Source organism: Montipora capricornis, chromosome 10 (genome assembly GCF_036669925.1).
Source record: "Montipora capricornis isolate CH-2021 chromosome 10, ASM3666992v2, whole genome shotgun sequence".
Taxonomy (NCBI): Eukaryota; Metazoa; Cnidaria; class Anthozoa; order Scleractinia; family Acroporidae; genus Montipora; species Montipora capricornis.
The window spans coordinates 68,271,531-68,290,155 of record NC_090892.1 but is presented as its reverse complement, the minus strand read 5'-3'; the positions used below and the strand labels follow the sequence as shown (position 1 = coordinate 68,290,155).

The 18,625-nt window shown below is 37.9% G+C and overlaps 1 protein-coding gene across 1 annotated transcript in view; it reads right to left on the bottom strand.

The window, feature by feature from the left end:
- Window positions 1-383: 383 nt before the first annotated feature.
- Window positions 384-18,625, bottom strand: part of LOC138021233 (uncharacterized) — a 20,675-nt gene continuing 2,433 nt past the window's right edge. The window contains exons 2-11 of the mRNA XM_068868092.1: window positions 18,569-18,625; window positions 16,316-16,361; window positions 15,753-15,781; window positions 15,438-15,558; window positions 12,969-13,006; window positions 10,740-10,824; window positions 4,055-4,104; window positions 3,846-3,987; window positions 3,270-3,437; window positions 384-602 (exon numbers count right to left, since the gene is read on the bottom strand). The exon at window positions 18,569-18,625 is cut by the window's right edge and continues 26 nt beyond it. Coding sequence (XP_068724193.1) covers window positions 514-602; window positions 3,270-3,437; window positions 3,846-3,987; window positions 4,055-4,104; window positions 10,740-10,824; window positions 12,969-13,006; window positions 15,438-15,558; window positions 15,753-15,781; window positions 16,316-16,361; window positions 18,569-18,625 — 825 coding nt within the window. The 3' untranslated portion in view covers window positions 384-513. The remainder of the gene's footprint in view (window positions 603-3,269; window positions 3,438-3,845; window positions 3,988-4,054; window positions 4,105-10,739; window positions 10,825-12,968; window positions 13,007-15,437; window positions 15,559-15,752; window positions 15,782-16,315; window positions 16,362-18,568) is intronic.

Sequence of the window (18,625 nt, the reverse complement as noted above, 5' to 3'; positions counted from 1 at the left end):
TTTGTTAAAACAGTATTGTGAAATTATTTTAACTTTATATACGTAATATTCTGTGAGTTAAATAAAAATTGCCTTGACTTGACTTGAACCAACCAATGAAATGATATATGAAATGAATCATAATTATATTGAACTGCGGACATGAAGTTAATGAAGCTATGATCCTCACAGTTATGAATTCATGCAATTGCTAGAGAAAACTGGGAAATTCAGGACTTCAACAGGGTTTGCACCCATGACGATGCTGGTGCAATGCTCCAACCATCCGAGCTTTGACGCCACTGATGTTGGGAGCTGGTTATTTGTTGGCTTCTCTACGAAATTGCTAAAATTGCGTTCATAACTGAAATGATCATAGCCTCACATCACACGAATACCTTGTGGTTAGATCTTGCAAGTAGTTTGCTAAATGATCATGGCCATTGGCTCTGGCAACATCTTCAGGTAATGGAGTTCTGTCCTTGTAGGAATCGAAGACAATTTTTCCAGCAGAGGTGCTGAAGATAATCTCAATCAACCTTTTTCACCTGTCTGTGAAGCTGTATAAACCAGTAACTGGAGAAATTGAACTGAGTGTTGCTGTTTTGTTTGATTTGAGCAATCTAAACAAGAATTAACAGAACAAAAAGTATGTATTGTGCATTGTTAATTATGGCCAATCATACTAATTTTGTGTTATGATATTTCACACTCCATTTGGATTTGGTTGACAGTTCCCATTTCGGAAATTAAAGCAGAGCAGCTTTGCTTGCATGAAGTTCAGTTAAAACATGGGTGCTTCATTAACAGACTTACAGTCCAAGTGAAAGAAGGTGTCAGAATAATCTCAGAAAAGTAATCTAACCCCTATTGTCTGTAAAGATAGTTCTGTGTTCACTCTATAGCCCTCCTGCTGTTGTCTAAGTAACTTCCAATAATTAGAGAAGTCTCCTTTTCAAACCACTGAATGCAGTACAGGATAATTGGATAACCGCTGGACATGTGCTTGAGCTTGTTCATCCTTCCATAGGGGTAGCAAAGCAATGCCCTTGCAAAGGATTTCTTTATTAGGTCGTCATTCTTGTCTTTACTTCATAGTAGGAGCTACTTTACATCAATTATACTAGTTTTGCAACTGATAAAGAAGTTAGTAGTTGTTTTAAAACCGATCACAGGCAAAGAATATCTTCAAATTTTGAGAAATTTGGATGCAACAAAAGTGTATTTCAAAACCCAATGAAAGGTGGTTTACGAGAGGCATCTGTTCAATACATGCAGTAAAATCAAGATGAAAATGTTGATGCTTACGTTAGCTGTTTACATAAACTGGCCTCTTCATGCAATTTTGGTTGACTGATGAATTAAATTGCAACCACCAGGTGATACAAGCAAATATAACGATTTGAAAGGATGGCAGTTAGACAATGGGATCTTACATGTATTTCAAAGAAAGGCATTGAAGTAAGTAGATCTGTCAAAATTATGAAACAACGGTTACTATCCCTGGCAAATAAGAGACAACATCTGGTACTGAAGAAATCAACTCTTTTCTAACAGAAAGGCTGATTACCAACACTACAGAACACACCAACCATGGAGATGAAAGGGGCAAAGTGGAAATGGTGAGTTAAGAAATAAGCTCCGAGTCACATTTAAAAAAGGGCAAGTCCTGGAGAAAATCAATGCATTGCAAACGACAAAATTGTCCCACTTCTGGAAAAGTATCCCTCAAGTGCAACAAAAAGTACCATTTTGCATCACTTTGTCAGGAAAAGCATCCAAATCATGTAAAGATGGTGAAAGATGAGACCGACTATAATCTCTGTATACTTAGCATGTTAACCCAAGAAGGCAAAGGAAACAAGTTCTAACAAAATTGACCTTTTGTGTAAAGGACAATGATCCAGACAAACACAAGACATCAATAGTGTGCCCGCGTATTGCAAGAGCTCCCTGTAATGTCGTCGGCTACTTAGACCTCAGCATACTTTAACAGAATGGGGCTCTGGCACACTGAATAAAACTTAAGTGAAGCTTTAATATGTGATGTTTCTGTCATCATGACAGCACTGGGAAAAATGCATTTGATAGCAGGGTACCAAGACAACTATCAGAGACTAGTTTGAAGTAGTGAACAGCCCAAACAAAACTTCACTCTCAGCACACACTGTGCAGCAGAGATCATGTTGTGTTCCCATTGCTCTCCAACAGGAAGTAAGAAAACAGTTGTCAGAACTAGAATAGTGATTCATCAGCAAGAAAGTTACAGAGCATTAATGAATGGATAAGCAGTATGGTCATGGCAGCCAAACCTGGCAAATTAGGAAATTTGAACAGGGCTTTAATGAGACCCAAGTCCCAGACGCCAACACCTACCACAGCAAGCCAAAGCAAAGGTGTTCTCCGTTCTTGATGCCAAGATGGGTTTTATCAGATTGGTCTTAAGGAAAAAAGTAGCCTAAAATCACCTTTTGAATACCACTTGGAAGATATAGGTACCTACAATTGATATTATGAGTGAGTTAAGCACCAAAAAATTAGAAGAGAGAAGTTACAAGTAGATCTTCAAAGACACTGTGGTTATAGCGGATAACAATCTTGTTGTGGAACATGATGACCAGATAAAGGACCAGTGAATGACCATGACCTTTATCAGCTAACGAGCAATAGAAGTACACCTAACGTTGAAGAAGTCTAAGACTGAGCAGTGCCCTTCATGGGTCATGTCGTCATTGCTCAAGGGTTAAAACCAGATACTGGAAAAGAACGAGAGAAGTAACCCTCGCACTTAGCTGGACAATTTAAGCAACTGACCTGCTCCCAACTCTGTGGCTTCATAGCTCAGTTGGTAGAGCACTGCACCGGCATCACAGAGGTTATGGATTCAAATCCTGTTGGAACCACCTGAATTTTTCAGGTGTGTCAATAAGAGACAATTGCTTAGATTGTCCAGCTAAGTGCAAGGATCAAGCCTCTCATTCGTCTCCAACCTGCACTTCATATGTAAATTCATTTCAATCATCGAGTCCTTTACGGAAACAAAGCAGCCCAACAATTGACCAGTGCTCCAAACTGTGTGGCGAATTATCGCTCGGTTGCCAGAGCATTGCACCAGTATCGCAAAGGTCGTGATTTCAAATCCCACTGGAGCAACCTAATGTTTTCAGGTGTGTCAATAATAATTAAATTGACTTATCCAGCTATGGGCGAGGATCAAAATGCAAAAAAGTTGTTCCTGACAGCTATAAACTTAAGGTAACCCTGGCCTACAAATATTCAATTTTACTTACCTGGTGTTTTTGCAATTATGTTTAACAATTTTTGCAAGTTTACGTCACCATTAAGTATCTCCATTGCCACTGAGTATTCTTTATCAATATATTTGAAATATGTTATGCCAAGAGGCAGACCAGTCTGAGTTATCACAGTCACTGGCACAACATCAGGGCGAGGGGATTCTAAGGAAAAGGTTGAAACAAACAGTTTGAGGACAAGTTCAACACAAGTGAGCACCAATTTCAATTTCAGCATAATTGACTTTGATGCTCTTTTACCATTATAAATATTTATCACAACTATTATGCTTGATTTAACACCCCAGCATTTACTTTTCTTGCCACCAATCTTGATGTACTTTATTTGAGGGCTGTCTTGATTATTTTAAAGACGGCACTTACTAGAACCCCTGACATTTAAAAAAAACTATCGTAGATTGAGAATGCTTCAATGCTTTGATTATGCACCATATTGATAGGAATAATGCAGCTGGCAGTGCTTACTATTTTTTGCAAAATCCTACAGCCTGCATTGGAGGACAGTAGTTAATCAAATATACATGCAACACAGGCATGGTAAATTTTACTCACCAGGAACAATCCCATGGAAAAGACAAGGGCCTAATTTTGTCAACTCAGCAATGCCTACAGGTTCATGACAGAAGTATGCCTTTCCAGACGTGACATCTTCTGGCAAGGGCTCAGAAAAAAATATTTCAAACGGATATCCACCCTAGTATAGAAAACAACCATTGTCAGAAAAGGAAAAAGGGACATCAGAACATGAAAAAGAGAGTCACCTCAGTTCGACCTTCTTGAGGAACGATTCTTTGAACTGATCCGGAAACCCCTGAAGACAAAATAATATTAAACATGTAAATAACTTACAACAAATCACTTATTAGGTAAAAGACCTTGCAGTTGCTTGACTGAATTATTGTTGTTTATTTGTTTATTAACCCTCTCGCAGAGCAAACTCTGACTTAGAGGGAGATTACAGTCACAAAGTCCTTTACTGTATTAGTTCTTGTTCTAAGAGGGCGTATTCTGGTGCCCGACTATGTGCAATAATCATGTCGGACAGACAGGGTCCTAGAATGCGCTAGCTTCCTAACCTAGTTTGACATGTACTGTTTACATAAATCTATGCGGCGAGACTCGAGTGTTGCAAGATCTGCATTAATGAGCGCGGTCTCGTAAGAGCTTAAACTTAAAAAGATAATGTTCATTGCTCCTTTCTGAACTCTCTCTAATGATTCTGAGGGCTATTTGGACATGTTATTAAAAACCACGCAACCATATTCCAGTACTGATCTTACAACTGAGCAATAAACTACGATGCTTAATGCAGTAATTAAACTACAATGCTGAGCAATAAACTACATGCTAAAGACATCAAATATTAAAATTTTACGATATACCGACTGAGATAACCTAGTAAACATGTACATGGTCGTGCTGTAAAATCAAGAACAATTCAGTCTCTGCATGCAATGACTGATTTTAAAAAAAATTCTTATATCTGTTAATTCTGCATACAGGGGCGCTGAAGCAACGTTTGTTACGTAGAAAAATGCTGTGAATGAAATAAATGTATGTTTGAAGTACAGGTTACAGACGGAAGAAAGAAGTGATCCTTGCACTTAACAGGACAATTTAAGCAAAATTGTCACTTTATAGACACCTGAAAAGTTCAGTGTTTGAATCCTGTTAAGGCCGCCTCATTCATCATTTCTTTCACGGGAACACATGACCACAACAAATTAACCTGCTTCCAACTGAGTGGCTTCATAGCTCAGTTGGTAGGGCATTGCACTGTAATTGTATACGTAGAGGCCATGGGTTAGGATCCCGTTGAAGCTGCCTGAATTTTTCAGGTGTCTTTAAGAGACAATTGCTTATATCGTCCTGATAAGTGCGAGAAACACTTCTATCTTCACTAATTCCTTAAATTATTAAAAGAGACCTTTTCATGCTTGGCTGCCAGGGTGGGGGTAATGGCTGTTTCAAGTGCCTTCCTGTAGTTTAATTCAGGGAAAACAATCCTCATTGTGCACCGCTGAATTCGCTTATCTCACCAGAGGCAGCCTGGGAGGCTGCTGTGAAACACCTGGCAACTTTGGCAGACTGAAGTCTTCCAAATTTAAACCTATCAACCTCAAGAGGAGCAAAAATAGCTGGACATCTTATAAAAAACGTCAGTATTTCTTTACACTTGGATGGATTCAATTGGAGGAGATTTTTCTGAGACCAACTGCCGATGTGGTCAACAGCTTGTTGGGGATTGCTGTGACTGGATGGTGGAATCAGCTCAGAGATGGTGGTAAGATCAGCAAAATTTCCACATGAGTGTCATATCTACTGGAAAATTTAAATCATCGCGAGAAATAACCACGGTATAAGTCAAGTCCCCTGAGGGACCCACGCAAGAACGCCAGGCCAGATCCCCCTAGCCCGAACCTTTTGTCCCTTCAAAAAAGTCAACGATCCAGTTTAGGGTGGTAAACTTTACATCCAAGCTATGGAGTTTTGTGACTAGCATTTGGTGGTCAACTACATCTCTGAGTCAATGATGCAAAAAAGCAATAAGTGCAAAGGCCATAGATGAGCCAGGGATAAAACCATACTAGTTGGGATTGATGGATCCGAAAACTGTGGGCTTCAACGATTTCTCAATGACAAAGGCTTCAGCAATCTTGGATAATGTGAATGTTTAAGACTGATCTCAAATCGAGACTCATGCACTGTAGGAGTCTTGGGAACAGGTGGAATATCAGCTACAACAATGGTCAAATTTTTTGGGACAATTCAGAGTTTTATCTTCAACACACTTTTTACCACATAGCAGTTTGATAATTTAGGGGGTAAAAAGAGAGAGCAAAGATCAACAATTAAGGGGGGTGGCTCTCAACAACAGAAAGACAGTGGTTGCTAAGGAAGATTTTTAGTCAAGAGCCCTACAGAAAGGTTGCATGGATGGTCCTTTTGAAGTGACTCTTTCAAAGGAAATCTGACATCACTTCAATCAGAAGGTGCATGCACAACCTTCTCCCAATCCTCTGTGCTTCAGTGAAAAACATGTAAAAACTATCAGAAAATGAAAAGAGGAGGAGGCAGTTTTTTCACTGGATGGCAACCATCCCATTAACTTTTCGTAAAATGGCATAGAGAAAGAGTTTAAAGGCATTATGAGAGGAAATATAGCTCATGGTTAAACAAAAAGTTGTATGATAGTTTACAAGGACTGCAAATAATCTCTGAGTTTACATTTACAGTTTGAAAGATTGAGAGAATTGCGTGATGAGAGAAGTGAGCCCTCTTGATGAGTACTTTTTCTCTTAGGGCAAACTTCGCCAATAAAGTACAGTGTATGTTTAAAAAAAAAAAAAAAGAATATCATTCCAAATTCAGGGATTGTGTAACATAACGAAAAAGAGTATTTATGAGTATGGAGATGTAAGTTATCTTTCTACCTTGTAAAATATTGATGACAATCAGAATTAAGTTTAAAGAGAGACAAGAGAGGAATGGGCTTAATGTTTAATGCGCTAAATAGAGGGTGGGTATGTGCACATGGGGGAGAGTGAGCCATGATTCTTAGGGCTTTCTTTTGGAGATGAAGTATAGGTTGTAGATGAGAGGGATGTGTAGAGGCCCAAATGATAGAACAGTACTGTAGGTAGGGGAGTATTAGAGAATTACATAATATGCATAAAGTATTTGTATGAAAAAACTGACGAGATTTGGTAATGATCCCGAGATTTTGTCCCCAACTTCGCAGCATTAGCAGCCCCGCTGTCAGACCTCATGCGTAAAGGCCAACCTAACAAAGTTGAATGGGGTGAGGCACAGGAGAAAGCCTATCAGAACCAGTCCTTCGACTGCCAGATTCAAGGAAAACCTACTTTCTGCAGACTGACGCTTCCGACAGTGGTACTGGTGCTGTATTAATGCAGAAACATGATGGCAAGCTATTCCCCGTTTGCTACGCAAGTAAGAAATTGTCAAGTGCAGAGCGTAATTATTCAACCATCGAGAAAGAGTGTTTAGCCATTGTGTGGGGATTCAAAAGATTTTACCTTTATCTGTATGGAGTTCCCTTTGTGCTACAAACAGATCACGAGCCACTGAAGTACATGAACAGTGCGAAATTTGCTAATGGACGCCTAATGCGTTGAGCTATGTTTCTTCAGAGTTACAACTTCAGAGTTGAGGCTATCAAGGGATCTGAGAATGTACGATCCGATAATCAAAGCAGAGGAGAGGAATAACTTAAGAGACACTGGACTGCCTCCTCAGTTGGTACTATCTAACTAATTTTTCGCTGTTAGTAGAAATTTAGGAAATTTCTTCTCAAGAGGGAGTTATGTTACGAAAAATAGCATTGCATGACTAGCGTTACTGTCTAGAAGCTTCGCGAGAGTTTGTAGTTTGTTTATTTTTAGATTCGTGCGTAAGCGTTTCTAAATCGGTGTGTTTTGTAATCTTTCTATAATTAGATTGATTACTATTTTAGAAAGTTCTAGAAGTTTATTGTCAGAGTATATAAGTAGACGAGTCCAAGCGGAGTGTTTTTCTAACTAGTATTTCACAAGTGAAGAGGGTTGGCGTTAGCCGTGTTTAGTCAAATGTGACAGAAGCAGTGTTTATTCAAGTTGGTGGAGGCCGTGTAAGTCTATCGAGTACGTGTTGTAAAGAGTTTTACTTCGTGGAAACTACGTTCATTTTTGGAATAAATCTTCTTGTTGTTGTTCCGACAACCCTGCGTTCAGTTTAGTCTGCAAACTACCTTTCTTCAAAACATTCGAACTCGTAACAGTAGGGCTAGAAAATGATCCTTTGACACTACATATTCCTTTCTCAAAGAAGGTGTCTGATCATATTTCTATAATTTCTTTAACAAATGGGTCTTCTATTTTTAGATTATCCATGTCTTTTTTGTTAAGGTTCCCTTTAAAGACAGCGCTGCCTCCATATTTTCCAAGTTCTAGATCGAAAAAAACTTTCCATCTGCTGCAGTTTTTTGTATTAATCCAGGTAGCTTTAAGAGATTTGTTAAAAGATGTAACATCAATAATTTTGAGTCCACCTTCTGAATAACCATTGACCATAACCTTGGGTTTAATTTTATCAATCTGTGCTTGATTACGCTGTTCCTGTTTTTCGTGACTCATTACTCAAGTACCTTACAATTGAATTGGAACGTATTCAGAAAAGGGCGCTTTCAATAATCTGTTCAAGCCTTAACTATAATGAAGCACTTGGTTACACGGAACTAAACTCTCTCCAAGAACACCAACGCAAATTATGTGTTTCACTTATTAATGGCATTGTGAAGAACAAAGACCACGAGCTACACACTCTACTTCCACCTAAGAATAACAATAGCCGATCTTTTTATGAGGAGGCCAAGGACTTTTTCTAACTAATAGAACCAAAAACACCTTTTAATAGCCTCTTCTACTAATTACGACAAGTCTTAAGTCTTACGATAAGTCTTTTTAGACGTTTCTAGACTTTTTTTCCCTTAATTAGCTCTCCTAACATTGCAAATTTGTCACTTAAATTTTATATGACTTTATATATTGTAACTTATTTAAATACGCAATTCAACCTTCGGTTGCGAAGTATTTTATAATAAACTATCTATCTATCTATCTATCTATCTATCTAAATCCACCGAATTTTTGAGTTACATGTATTAGGAACTAAAGACAAAATAAAGGGTGTTTTACAGGGCTTGCCCATTGCCACGGTGACATATTACGCCACAATAATGACTGCAACTTGTTCAGCAAAAATATGTGTTTAATTTGGTACCACAATATTGCTAATACATGATACAGTGTTGTAGTGCCGATCCTTCAAACAATAGCGTTACGTGGAAGCATTGAAACTGATTCGAGTCACCTTAATATGTAAAGAGCAAGCCCCATTCAGTACTCTCCAGGCTGCTCTGTGCTTTTGCCAGAATGCTGGAATTTTCAGTTCCAACCTCTCCTGACCATAGCCAGTCACTCAACCCCAAATTCTTGAAGCGTGCTTATTTTTTTCATTGAAGTTGAAATCGCTTTCCAATGCTTTATTTTGAGATGATTTGTTGTTGTTGATATTAACTCACTTTTGTTGTTTAATTAGGTGTGTGTTTTAATGTTGGTTATTGTGATCTTAGCCATTGAATTTTGACAGATTTTATTGTTAACCGAAGGAGAAAATGTTGAACTGCAGGTTGGTTGTTGATGTTGGAAGGAATTTTGATTTCTTGAATTTTGCACCATTCTGCCACCATAGCATTTCACTCTTCACACTTTACCCTTGGAAAGGTCCACCGGTCTATTTTTAAAATGGGGGGAAAAAGGGTTCCCTGGCTAAAAGATTAAGAACATAAGCTTTGAGCTATCAGTCTATAACCTTTAAACACAGAAAAAGTTGAGGCGTGAATGGAAATATATATGAAAAGGGGGTGTGAACAATTTTTCCATAACACAAGAGTACAAAAGAAGTGTGAAAAAAGCTAGGTAAATGATGTCAAATTATATTAAAATGGAGTATAGCCTATGCAACGCTTTTGATTTATTGTCCCCGCCAACCGTTTTGGCAGTGTGCCAGGATTCTAGCATTTTCCAAACACGGTAATTGCCCTTGTCGATTAAAACCGTGTCTAAGGCAATACTCCATTTTACTGTAACTTGACATCAGTTACATTTTTATCCCCTAGCTTTTTTTATACTTCTTTCGTACTCTAGTTTTATAGAAAAATTGTTCACACCCCTTTTCGTACATGTGTATATATTTCCATTCATGCCCCAACTTTTTCACTCGCTAAAGGCTATAGACTGATGGCCAAAAGCTTATGTTCTTAATCTTTTAACCTGAGAACGTTTATTTTACCATGTTTTAAATGCCTTAATTATCCTGGTTACAGCTCTGTTTTTGCACCAGTATAGTTTTCTGTATTGAGCATGCTGATAACGTTTGGAGGCACATATTTTTTGCAGTGCACATGCTCCGAACTGAAAAGTCTTACTCGTAGTTGTCCTTGTCCTCTGATCTAAAGGTCCCTTAAGTGCTTGATAGTCTACCGTTGATAAATCTGTATTGCTTGTGTATTTGGATTATATTACAAATATATAGTGTATAATATTATGAATGACTGATTTCTATACACTATCATTATTTACTATACATAGAGGACCCTGTGACAGACTACCCTGTGTAGCAGGCGATATTGTTGGCACGAGAGGCAAATAAATAAGCGGAAAAACCGCTTGGAGAATGGGAAGGGGCATGGGAAATCATCCCTCCTCATTCTCCAAGCAGCTTTGCCTCTCGCACCAACAATACCGCCAGCTACACAGGCTAGTGCCAGACAATAAAGGCCCTGCCCAAATTAAGACAAGCACAACTATTTTTAATCTCTTGGTACAGAAAATGTGGCTAGGGCAGAGAGCAAAACCTCTTTGAGAAAATTAAAACACTTTCCACCTGTATAATGGACACCATCCCGATGCACTGTACTGAGATCAGACCCAGGTGCTGAAGGACCTTCTGGGCTAATACTGTGGTTTGTCTGTTAAATGAGAAAGAGAATTACAGTTTACTGAAATTAAGCAACTTTATTTTCCAGATTCCAAATGCAGAATCCACAAGAATTTGAATCAAGAATCCACAAATGAAAAGTTACTTGAGCAATAAAAATGAATTAAAAACCATTAAGAATGGCTGAAATCAAAACTGCTTTACAGAATAAGCTGGCGCTTTACATGTTTCTGCTGTAGTATAAAAAAATTTTAATAATTGTTAGTTAATAATTGGAAGAGCATGCGCGGGGTGTCTGTTGGAACAGACGTGTTTTTTGAGTAGGACAATTCCCCCCCCCCCTCCATCACGTTTGTTGGGATGTTCAAGAGTCGAATTAAATGACGAAAACTAGAAGGAATAAAAGGGGAAACTGTGGGTCCTTGGAAGAATCGCCGAAGGAAGTGGAAAAACTGAACACTCAGTCTTCTCCATCTCAGAGAATCGAAGGAAATATGGCAGAAGATGAAACCGCAACTTGTGATGCGTCCTTTCAAGAAGAACTAACGCTATCGCAATTGCGAGATATTTTAGTTAATCTGGAAAGCTCTGTGGCGGCAATATTGCAAGACAATGCTAATACATGTATTAGAGAAGAGCTCTCGCAATTTATGTTTCATGAATCAGGCCGCTACCTTACCTTTCAAGAATTTCTTTCGAAGTATAATTGTAAATCAAATTTTCTGGAGTATTATCAAGTTTGAAGCGCAATACCAAGCTTTATGTCTAAAAAAGTGGAAGGAATGGATAACACCAGCGTGGAGGGTTTTGTCCAAGGGGCCCCATCTTTTATGCTAGATGAGAACATAGTGTTAAATTTAGAGAAATTAAAATGTCGAGATTTTTATCGGCTCTTGAATTTTAAACTACACCAGTCATCTCCAGCTGGCTTACAGCGTTGGAGTAAAATACTTCCAATTGATAGTGACTCATGGCGAGAATCTTTTAAGATGTGATATAAAATGTGTAAGAAAACTAAGTTAAGAGCATTTAAGTTCAAATTTCTTCACCAAATCATAGTGACCAAAAAGGAATTGAAAAGAAATGGAATTAAAAAGTGAAAGTGCCTGCTCAGACTGCTTGTATTGCGGTGAATCAGATTCCATAGACCACACTTTTCTTGACTGCCAATTTACTTCGTCTTTTACTCGTCAAGTGGTGGGGTGGTTTAATGCCACAAACAATACCAGTTTCAATCCAGAACCTAAGGAAATAGTGTTTGGCTTGTTTAAGCAATGCCTTGCTGGGCATGAGGCTGTGAGAAAGTTTAACTATACTTTTTTATACCTGATGTATTACATTTATTCAAACAAGCTAAAAGAGAGTTCGATTATTTTATCTGAATTTGTTAATAAGATTAATTTTAAATACAAGGTTGAGAAATTTACATGATTTAATTTACTTTATTCGCCCTCTTTGATTAATCACTCAGTTCTCGTGCATGTCAGATCATTAGTTGTATTTGTTTTCTTTTTTTTTATATTTATGTATCTTGTGCAATGTAAACTTCTGTTATGTTAAATAAATTACAAAAAAAAAAAAATAAAAATAAAATCATTATTTAAATATGCTTTCCTTAGTAAACAGCACATTTACCCACATCAAATGAGCCAGGTAAGATGTGTCTCCGAATAAAACAATGTAACACCAGAGAATTTTTTGTGGTCTAAGAAAAACACAGAAACTTCCTTGTCGTAAAGAAACACAATGCCTAAAATAAATTACCTTAATTGTGACGAATTTTTCATAAAAAACCAAGAACAATGATAATGTCATCGATGTAAAGGCTTCAATGGCATTTAATATACAGAAGACGCCACGAAGGCCGATACAGGAAGTTAACTGAATCCCACCAATAACATTTGAAAATGTGATGAGTCTGAAGGTATGGGTATCCATCCTGAAGGAGCTCACAGGTCGTCCTTGACTAAATTGTTTATTAAAATGACAATGACCTTTTAATACTACCAAAGGGAAAATTAAATACAAATTCTGGCAACTGGTGAGCAAACACAAATTTGGTCTTTGAGAGACCTCCTCAGAGTGCAATTTGAGGGCCACATAAACTAATGCGCCATGATGCCTTCTGCTATTTGGTGCAACCCCCTGTAAATTATGAGTTTAAGGACTTATTACCTCAAGTGATCCTGATGGGTGTGTGTGCCTTTGAACCACTACAATTGAAAGTAAATTAAATCATTCACATTTAATTGACAAGTTTCCAAAATTAATGATAATCATGATAAGAAAAGAAGGACTATCAAAGGTCCTATTTTATACTGTAACTCATATAAATGGTCTCCACAGTTGTCTGCATGAGCTGGAAGTATGGTTTCAAGGTTTAAGGTTGTGGTCTACAGTACCTGAAAAATGCGTCATTTTGTAGACTCCATACCTGCCAGGATTTATTTCTAAACCACAAATGATTAACTACATATATCACGCCCGGCGGCGGCACACAGATCTTTAATTAATCATAGTTACTAAACCAAGGAATGACCAAAAATAAGCTACAACATTACAGTATCTAAATTTGATCAAATGACCTAAAATGAGCTACAACAGTATCTAAAATAAATATAGACTTCTCTATTCACCTAAAATTGACTAAAACAGCGTTGCATTCCATGGTAAATTCGCACTGATCTTTACGCTGTCAACTCTGCACCAATCTACTGGGAACAATAATTTACTTAAAAGGGCAGTAACTGCAAACCTTTCAACATCAAGATAATTTGCAAGTTACATGTAGTTGTCTAGGTTGTAAGTTATCTTATTTGTTATATAGAATTAACTTTTTATTATAATTAGTTGTTAATGTAATTGGCTCGAAGATATTAGCACTTGAGTGCTAGTGCTACTCTGTAAATTCGAGGGTAAATAATATAGTTTATTCATTGACTGGTTTGATTGATTGATTGATCAAACCTATGTTGCTGGACATACTCAAGATTTTTGTGCATTCAACTCCATGTCAATCATGATGCCATGCTGTGCAAGTTCAACATTTTTGTGCTGTCAGCTCGACAGCAATCACAACTGCATTGTCCAGCACACTAAACTATTTTGCGCCATCAGCTCCACTCAAATGAAAACTGCATTGCTTGGCAAATTCAAAATCTTTTGTGCTGTCAGCTCTATGCGAATGACAATTGTGTAGCCAGGCTAACAGCTTTCTTTTGTGTCGTCATTTCCATTACAGGTGATACGAGGGCTTACGTGGCATGCTAATCTTGCTGTTGTCAACATTGTAAAGTAAAATCACACGCTCTCCTAATAAAATAAATATTCTCTCTATGTCTCTCACTGGAAGAGGGCACTATTTTTTTTCCTCTCTTCCCCCTCCCAAACAAACGCCTGTTGGTAAAACCGACAGAGAACCGAATGTGTACCCTAACTGGCCACTGGCCACTGGCTACATTAGCATGAACATTAAGTTTATTCAATTGATTCAAAACCGCATGCGAGGTCAGGGAAATTATGTTCCATTTTGTCTGCTTTAGTTAATTTTTTGGTGATTAGAGACCTCTATATTTTAGATATCGTTGTAGCTCATTTTGGGTCATTTTCGTTTTAAGTCATTTTAGATCATTTTCAGTCATTCCTTGTTTTAGTAACTATGTTTAATTAATTGATAAAAGATCTTTGACATTGACATTACTGATGCCCCTTTTGTATCACAAGATACAGGCCAGTCAAGCAGCCACCTGCTGTGCATGACTGATGTGCACTTGAATAAGATACATCCTTTTTTCTTTGGCTACAGAAAACTGTGTATTTCTGATTTTGTGTTGATGAATATGGACTGTCTATGGTACTATGTGATGGAATTTCCCAAATGTTAAATTTGCACAAAATAACTGCAGCAGATTTCAGGTACAAACACGCCTAAAGACAGGTGGTATTGGAAAGATGCATACAAAGGGTCGGTAAGTTATGTGGATAATTATTATTTTCGCTCTGCAGGTGTGTTGTGCATCTCCAGATCTATTTTAAACAAACTCATGTCATTTGTTGCATGGTTTTTGTTTCTGCCTTTAACTTGCCTAACAACATGAAGCCCTTCACATTTATGGGTCTCACAAAAACTCAGACCTTAGACCCTCAAAAACAAAATGCTGTCAGCGACATAATTTTATTAACAATATTGTTGAACATGGCCTTTAAACTACTGGTATTCACTTCTTGCTTTCCAGTTACACTTGTGCATTCTAAGAACACCTAGTCACTGTTGCATGACATTGTCATGGCCAAATGTTTGACATTAAATCCAGTCACAGTATTGTGACAAGTATCACCCAGCGCACATGTCTCCCTAAAGATCTTTATTCTTCACCATATTTTGCAAGTACTATGTGTCATTTCATTGTAAGAACAAAAGCATTCTAAATTTTTGCCATTTCCTCAATTCTTCACATTTGAAAAGACCAAGGCTAGCCACCAATGACAGATTAGACTGTATTACATAATGCAACAAAATCACAAAAATTAAGCAGAAAGAGGTATGAGGTCTGACTTTCATGACACTCTCACTTTTAGTACCAAATATATCTTTTAGGTGTGGCAGGAAGCCGTGGTGACAAAAACAGAAAACAAAAATACCACCTGAATGATCAAGGTCATAATGTTGAGATGTACATGTATCTTGAGACATGGTGTTGACATCAGCAGCTGTTGTTAACCTGCTACATGTATCCTTTGTATGAGAATTCCCACTGCAGTCTGTCTATTAAGTGAGAAAAAAATAATAAATGCAACGTCAAATCAAAATGTTAAAAGATAATCCTTTTAAATTAATTAAGCACCCAGCTGGTGAATTGGAGGATTAATTTGCTTAAGTTTGCAACTCAATGCAGTTCACAACTTGCACTGAGTTGCAATGAGTTGTGTTTGAATAATAATAAATTGCATGGTTCTTACCCCTACATGCCCTTGCTGAACTGTGCTCGCTGTTGAATAAGCAGACATAACCTTTCATTATTTTAGGATTAACGTATTTCGATTGACTGTTACAAGCCCACTCAAATAACTACAGGTTGACAACCTCATAAAATAGACTTGGATCATAAACAAATAATGAGAGGGCACCCAAATGGCTGACAAGAGTATGATTGAAACCTTGAATTAGATAATAAAACTGTTGACTAAGAAATTCAAATCTATTGGACCAAAAAAATTCCAATGGCATTTGTGATAGACCCATCAAATGACAGTTAGATTTGGACATCAGCAGCAAAAGCATGAACATTCGTCAATGTGGCACTTTAAGGTACTGCTTTCAGACTGAAACTAGGCTGAGGAGATCTTTCTACTTTCTAGAACTCAGGTACTTGTACTTCGTGTTCTAGTCACCCATGTGTACACATCCCTCCCAGACTTTGGCCTTGTCAGATTAATGGTAACACCATACTTTATCAGCATAATTCCTTAAACTACACTTCGTCTCATCCAATAATTGGCACATTCACTGCAAATGTATTCACCTGGCTCGATTTCAGTATTAGGAAACTGACCATTAACAATATTCATCTGAAAATGAACAAAAAACAGTGGAATTTGTTGTTTAGCACTCAGTGATTCATTCATTCAGAAAAAAATGCATTCCCAACAAAATAAAACCTGTTTTTATAAAAGAAGGCAAGGACTTTTTCAAGATGGCACATACACTCAGCTGTTTGAGTATAGAACACAAGGATACTATGTAGCTAGCAACTATACAGAACCCACATGATTATGCCATCGCATCTATTTTCAGATATGCTTGGACTTCAAAGTGTTTAGTAGCAGGGATCTAGGCTACAAGGGAATATGGTCAACCTTTTTTGTTGAGTTGTCATGTGATTGACTAAGCATACGTCTGTTCGTACAGATTCCGAGGGAGCGGTATGAGAGACTAAGAAAGGGAACGGAGGGGAGTCTCGCCAATGAAGCTTTGCGGCGAGGATGGGCGGATTTTCTTGGTAGGAAACTTTTGTGCAGCCCGCCTTTATCTCACTGACCTTCGTCACTTTGGAATTTAGCGAAACGATTAAACTCGTTCGAATAAGGCAAAACACAATTAATAGGAGAGAAAACCTAACATGCAGCAAACATTGTTTGAGCAAAGAAAAGCAGGAAAGAGAGAAGCAGAGAGCAAGACTTAACCGACAAAGAGGAAACGAATAAGATTGCCAAAGAGAATGGCTGAGGGCTAGAAATTTGAACGAAGAAAGCCGTGAGGCTGAGAAAAGACAAGGAAGGAGAAGAGAAACTTTTACTGAAGAAGTGTGTAAAACAAACAAGTTCACTTAACCATGGCCAAAGCTAAACACTTAACGACAATGGTTAGTTTCTCTCTTACTTTTTAAATTTTATTTTCTGTTCCTTGCTGCCTAGCTATTTCTAAAGCCGAAAACGACTGCTTTGTTTACATTCTAACCTAACATGCAGCAAACACTGTTTGAGCAAAGAAAAGCAGGAAAGAGAGAGGCAGAGAGCAAGACTTAACCGACAAAGAGGAAACAAATAAGATTGCCAAAGAGAGTGGCTGAGGGCTAGAAATTTGAACGAAGAAAGCCGCGAGGCTGGGAAAAGACAAGGAAGGAGAAGAGGAACTTTTACTGAAGAAAGCTGCTAGGCAATGAACAATGAACAACGAGAAATACAAAGGTGAGGAGAAAAGCGACAGAGCTACAGGAACCATAATGGGGCTATTAGCAGAAGGTGAGAAAGGTTTACCTTTATGATGCTTTTACACTGAAGTGTGTAAAACAAACAAGTTCACTTAACCATGGCCAAAGCTAAACACTTAACGACAATGGTTAGTTTCCCTCTTACTTTTTAAATTTTATTTTACGTTCGTTGCTGCCTAGCTATTTTTAAAACTGAAAAAGGCCTGCCATGTTGACAGATTCTGACATATTTCAACAATCACTTGACATCGCCTGTCAAGCCAACAACACACATCATTGGCAAGTTTTGAAGTCATTTGCTGTCTTTTTCGTCATGCATATGCGACCGCTCAATGCCAACACTGAATTGAATTGTAGTACATATTTCTGCAACGAATGCACTTGTAAGCAATGTTTGGGCCAGATAAGACTTATAAAACAGCTTGATAAGCTTGAGCCTGTGATTTTGAGCAAATTTACAAAATCTCAGTTGTTTGTGTAGTTTTTCACGTGGTTTTCATCGTCATAGGATTGAATGAAGCTGTGTTCTGGGATACTTGGAAGATCATTGACATATACGCTAAAAAGAAGTGGGCCTGAAATACTGCCTTGGGGCACTCCACAGGTTACAAGTAGTTGATCAGAGGTGGTGTTACCAATTTTAACAACTTGATAGCGTGGCTGAAGATAACTAAGCGACCACTTAAAGGCAGGGAGCAATAGTCCAACAGCCTGAAGCTTATACCACAGTTGATAGTGTCGAAAGCTTTGCTCATATCTAGCAAGACAACGGCGGCTAACAGTTTCCTATCAAATGAATCTAGGTTATCACTTGTATGTATTATAGATGACTCTGAAGAGTTCTTCTTATATCCACACTGCTTGGGTGTCAGCTGTTGATTACTGGTTAAATAAGATGTTAACACAGGCAATAGCAAAATTCTCTATTATTGTCAGGAACTTCATTGTCGTCATCTTTTGGTATTGGTATCACCTCTGAAGTCTTCCAAGCAATTGGAAAATGAGAAAAATGGAAAACAGCTTTGATAATAGATGTAATTGAAGGTAAGGTGCTGGAAAGCCAACCTCTTCCTCAACCCGGGAATGTCCAACTCCTCCAAAGACACATATGGCTTCAAATCT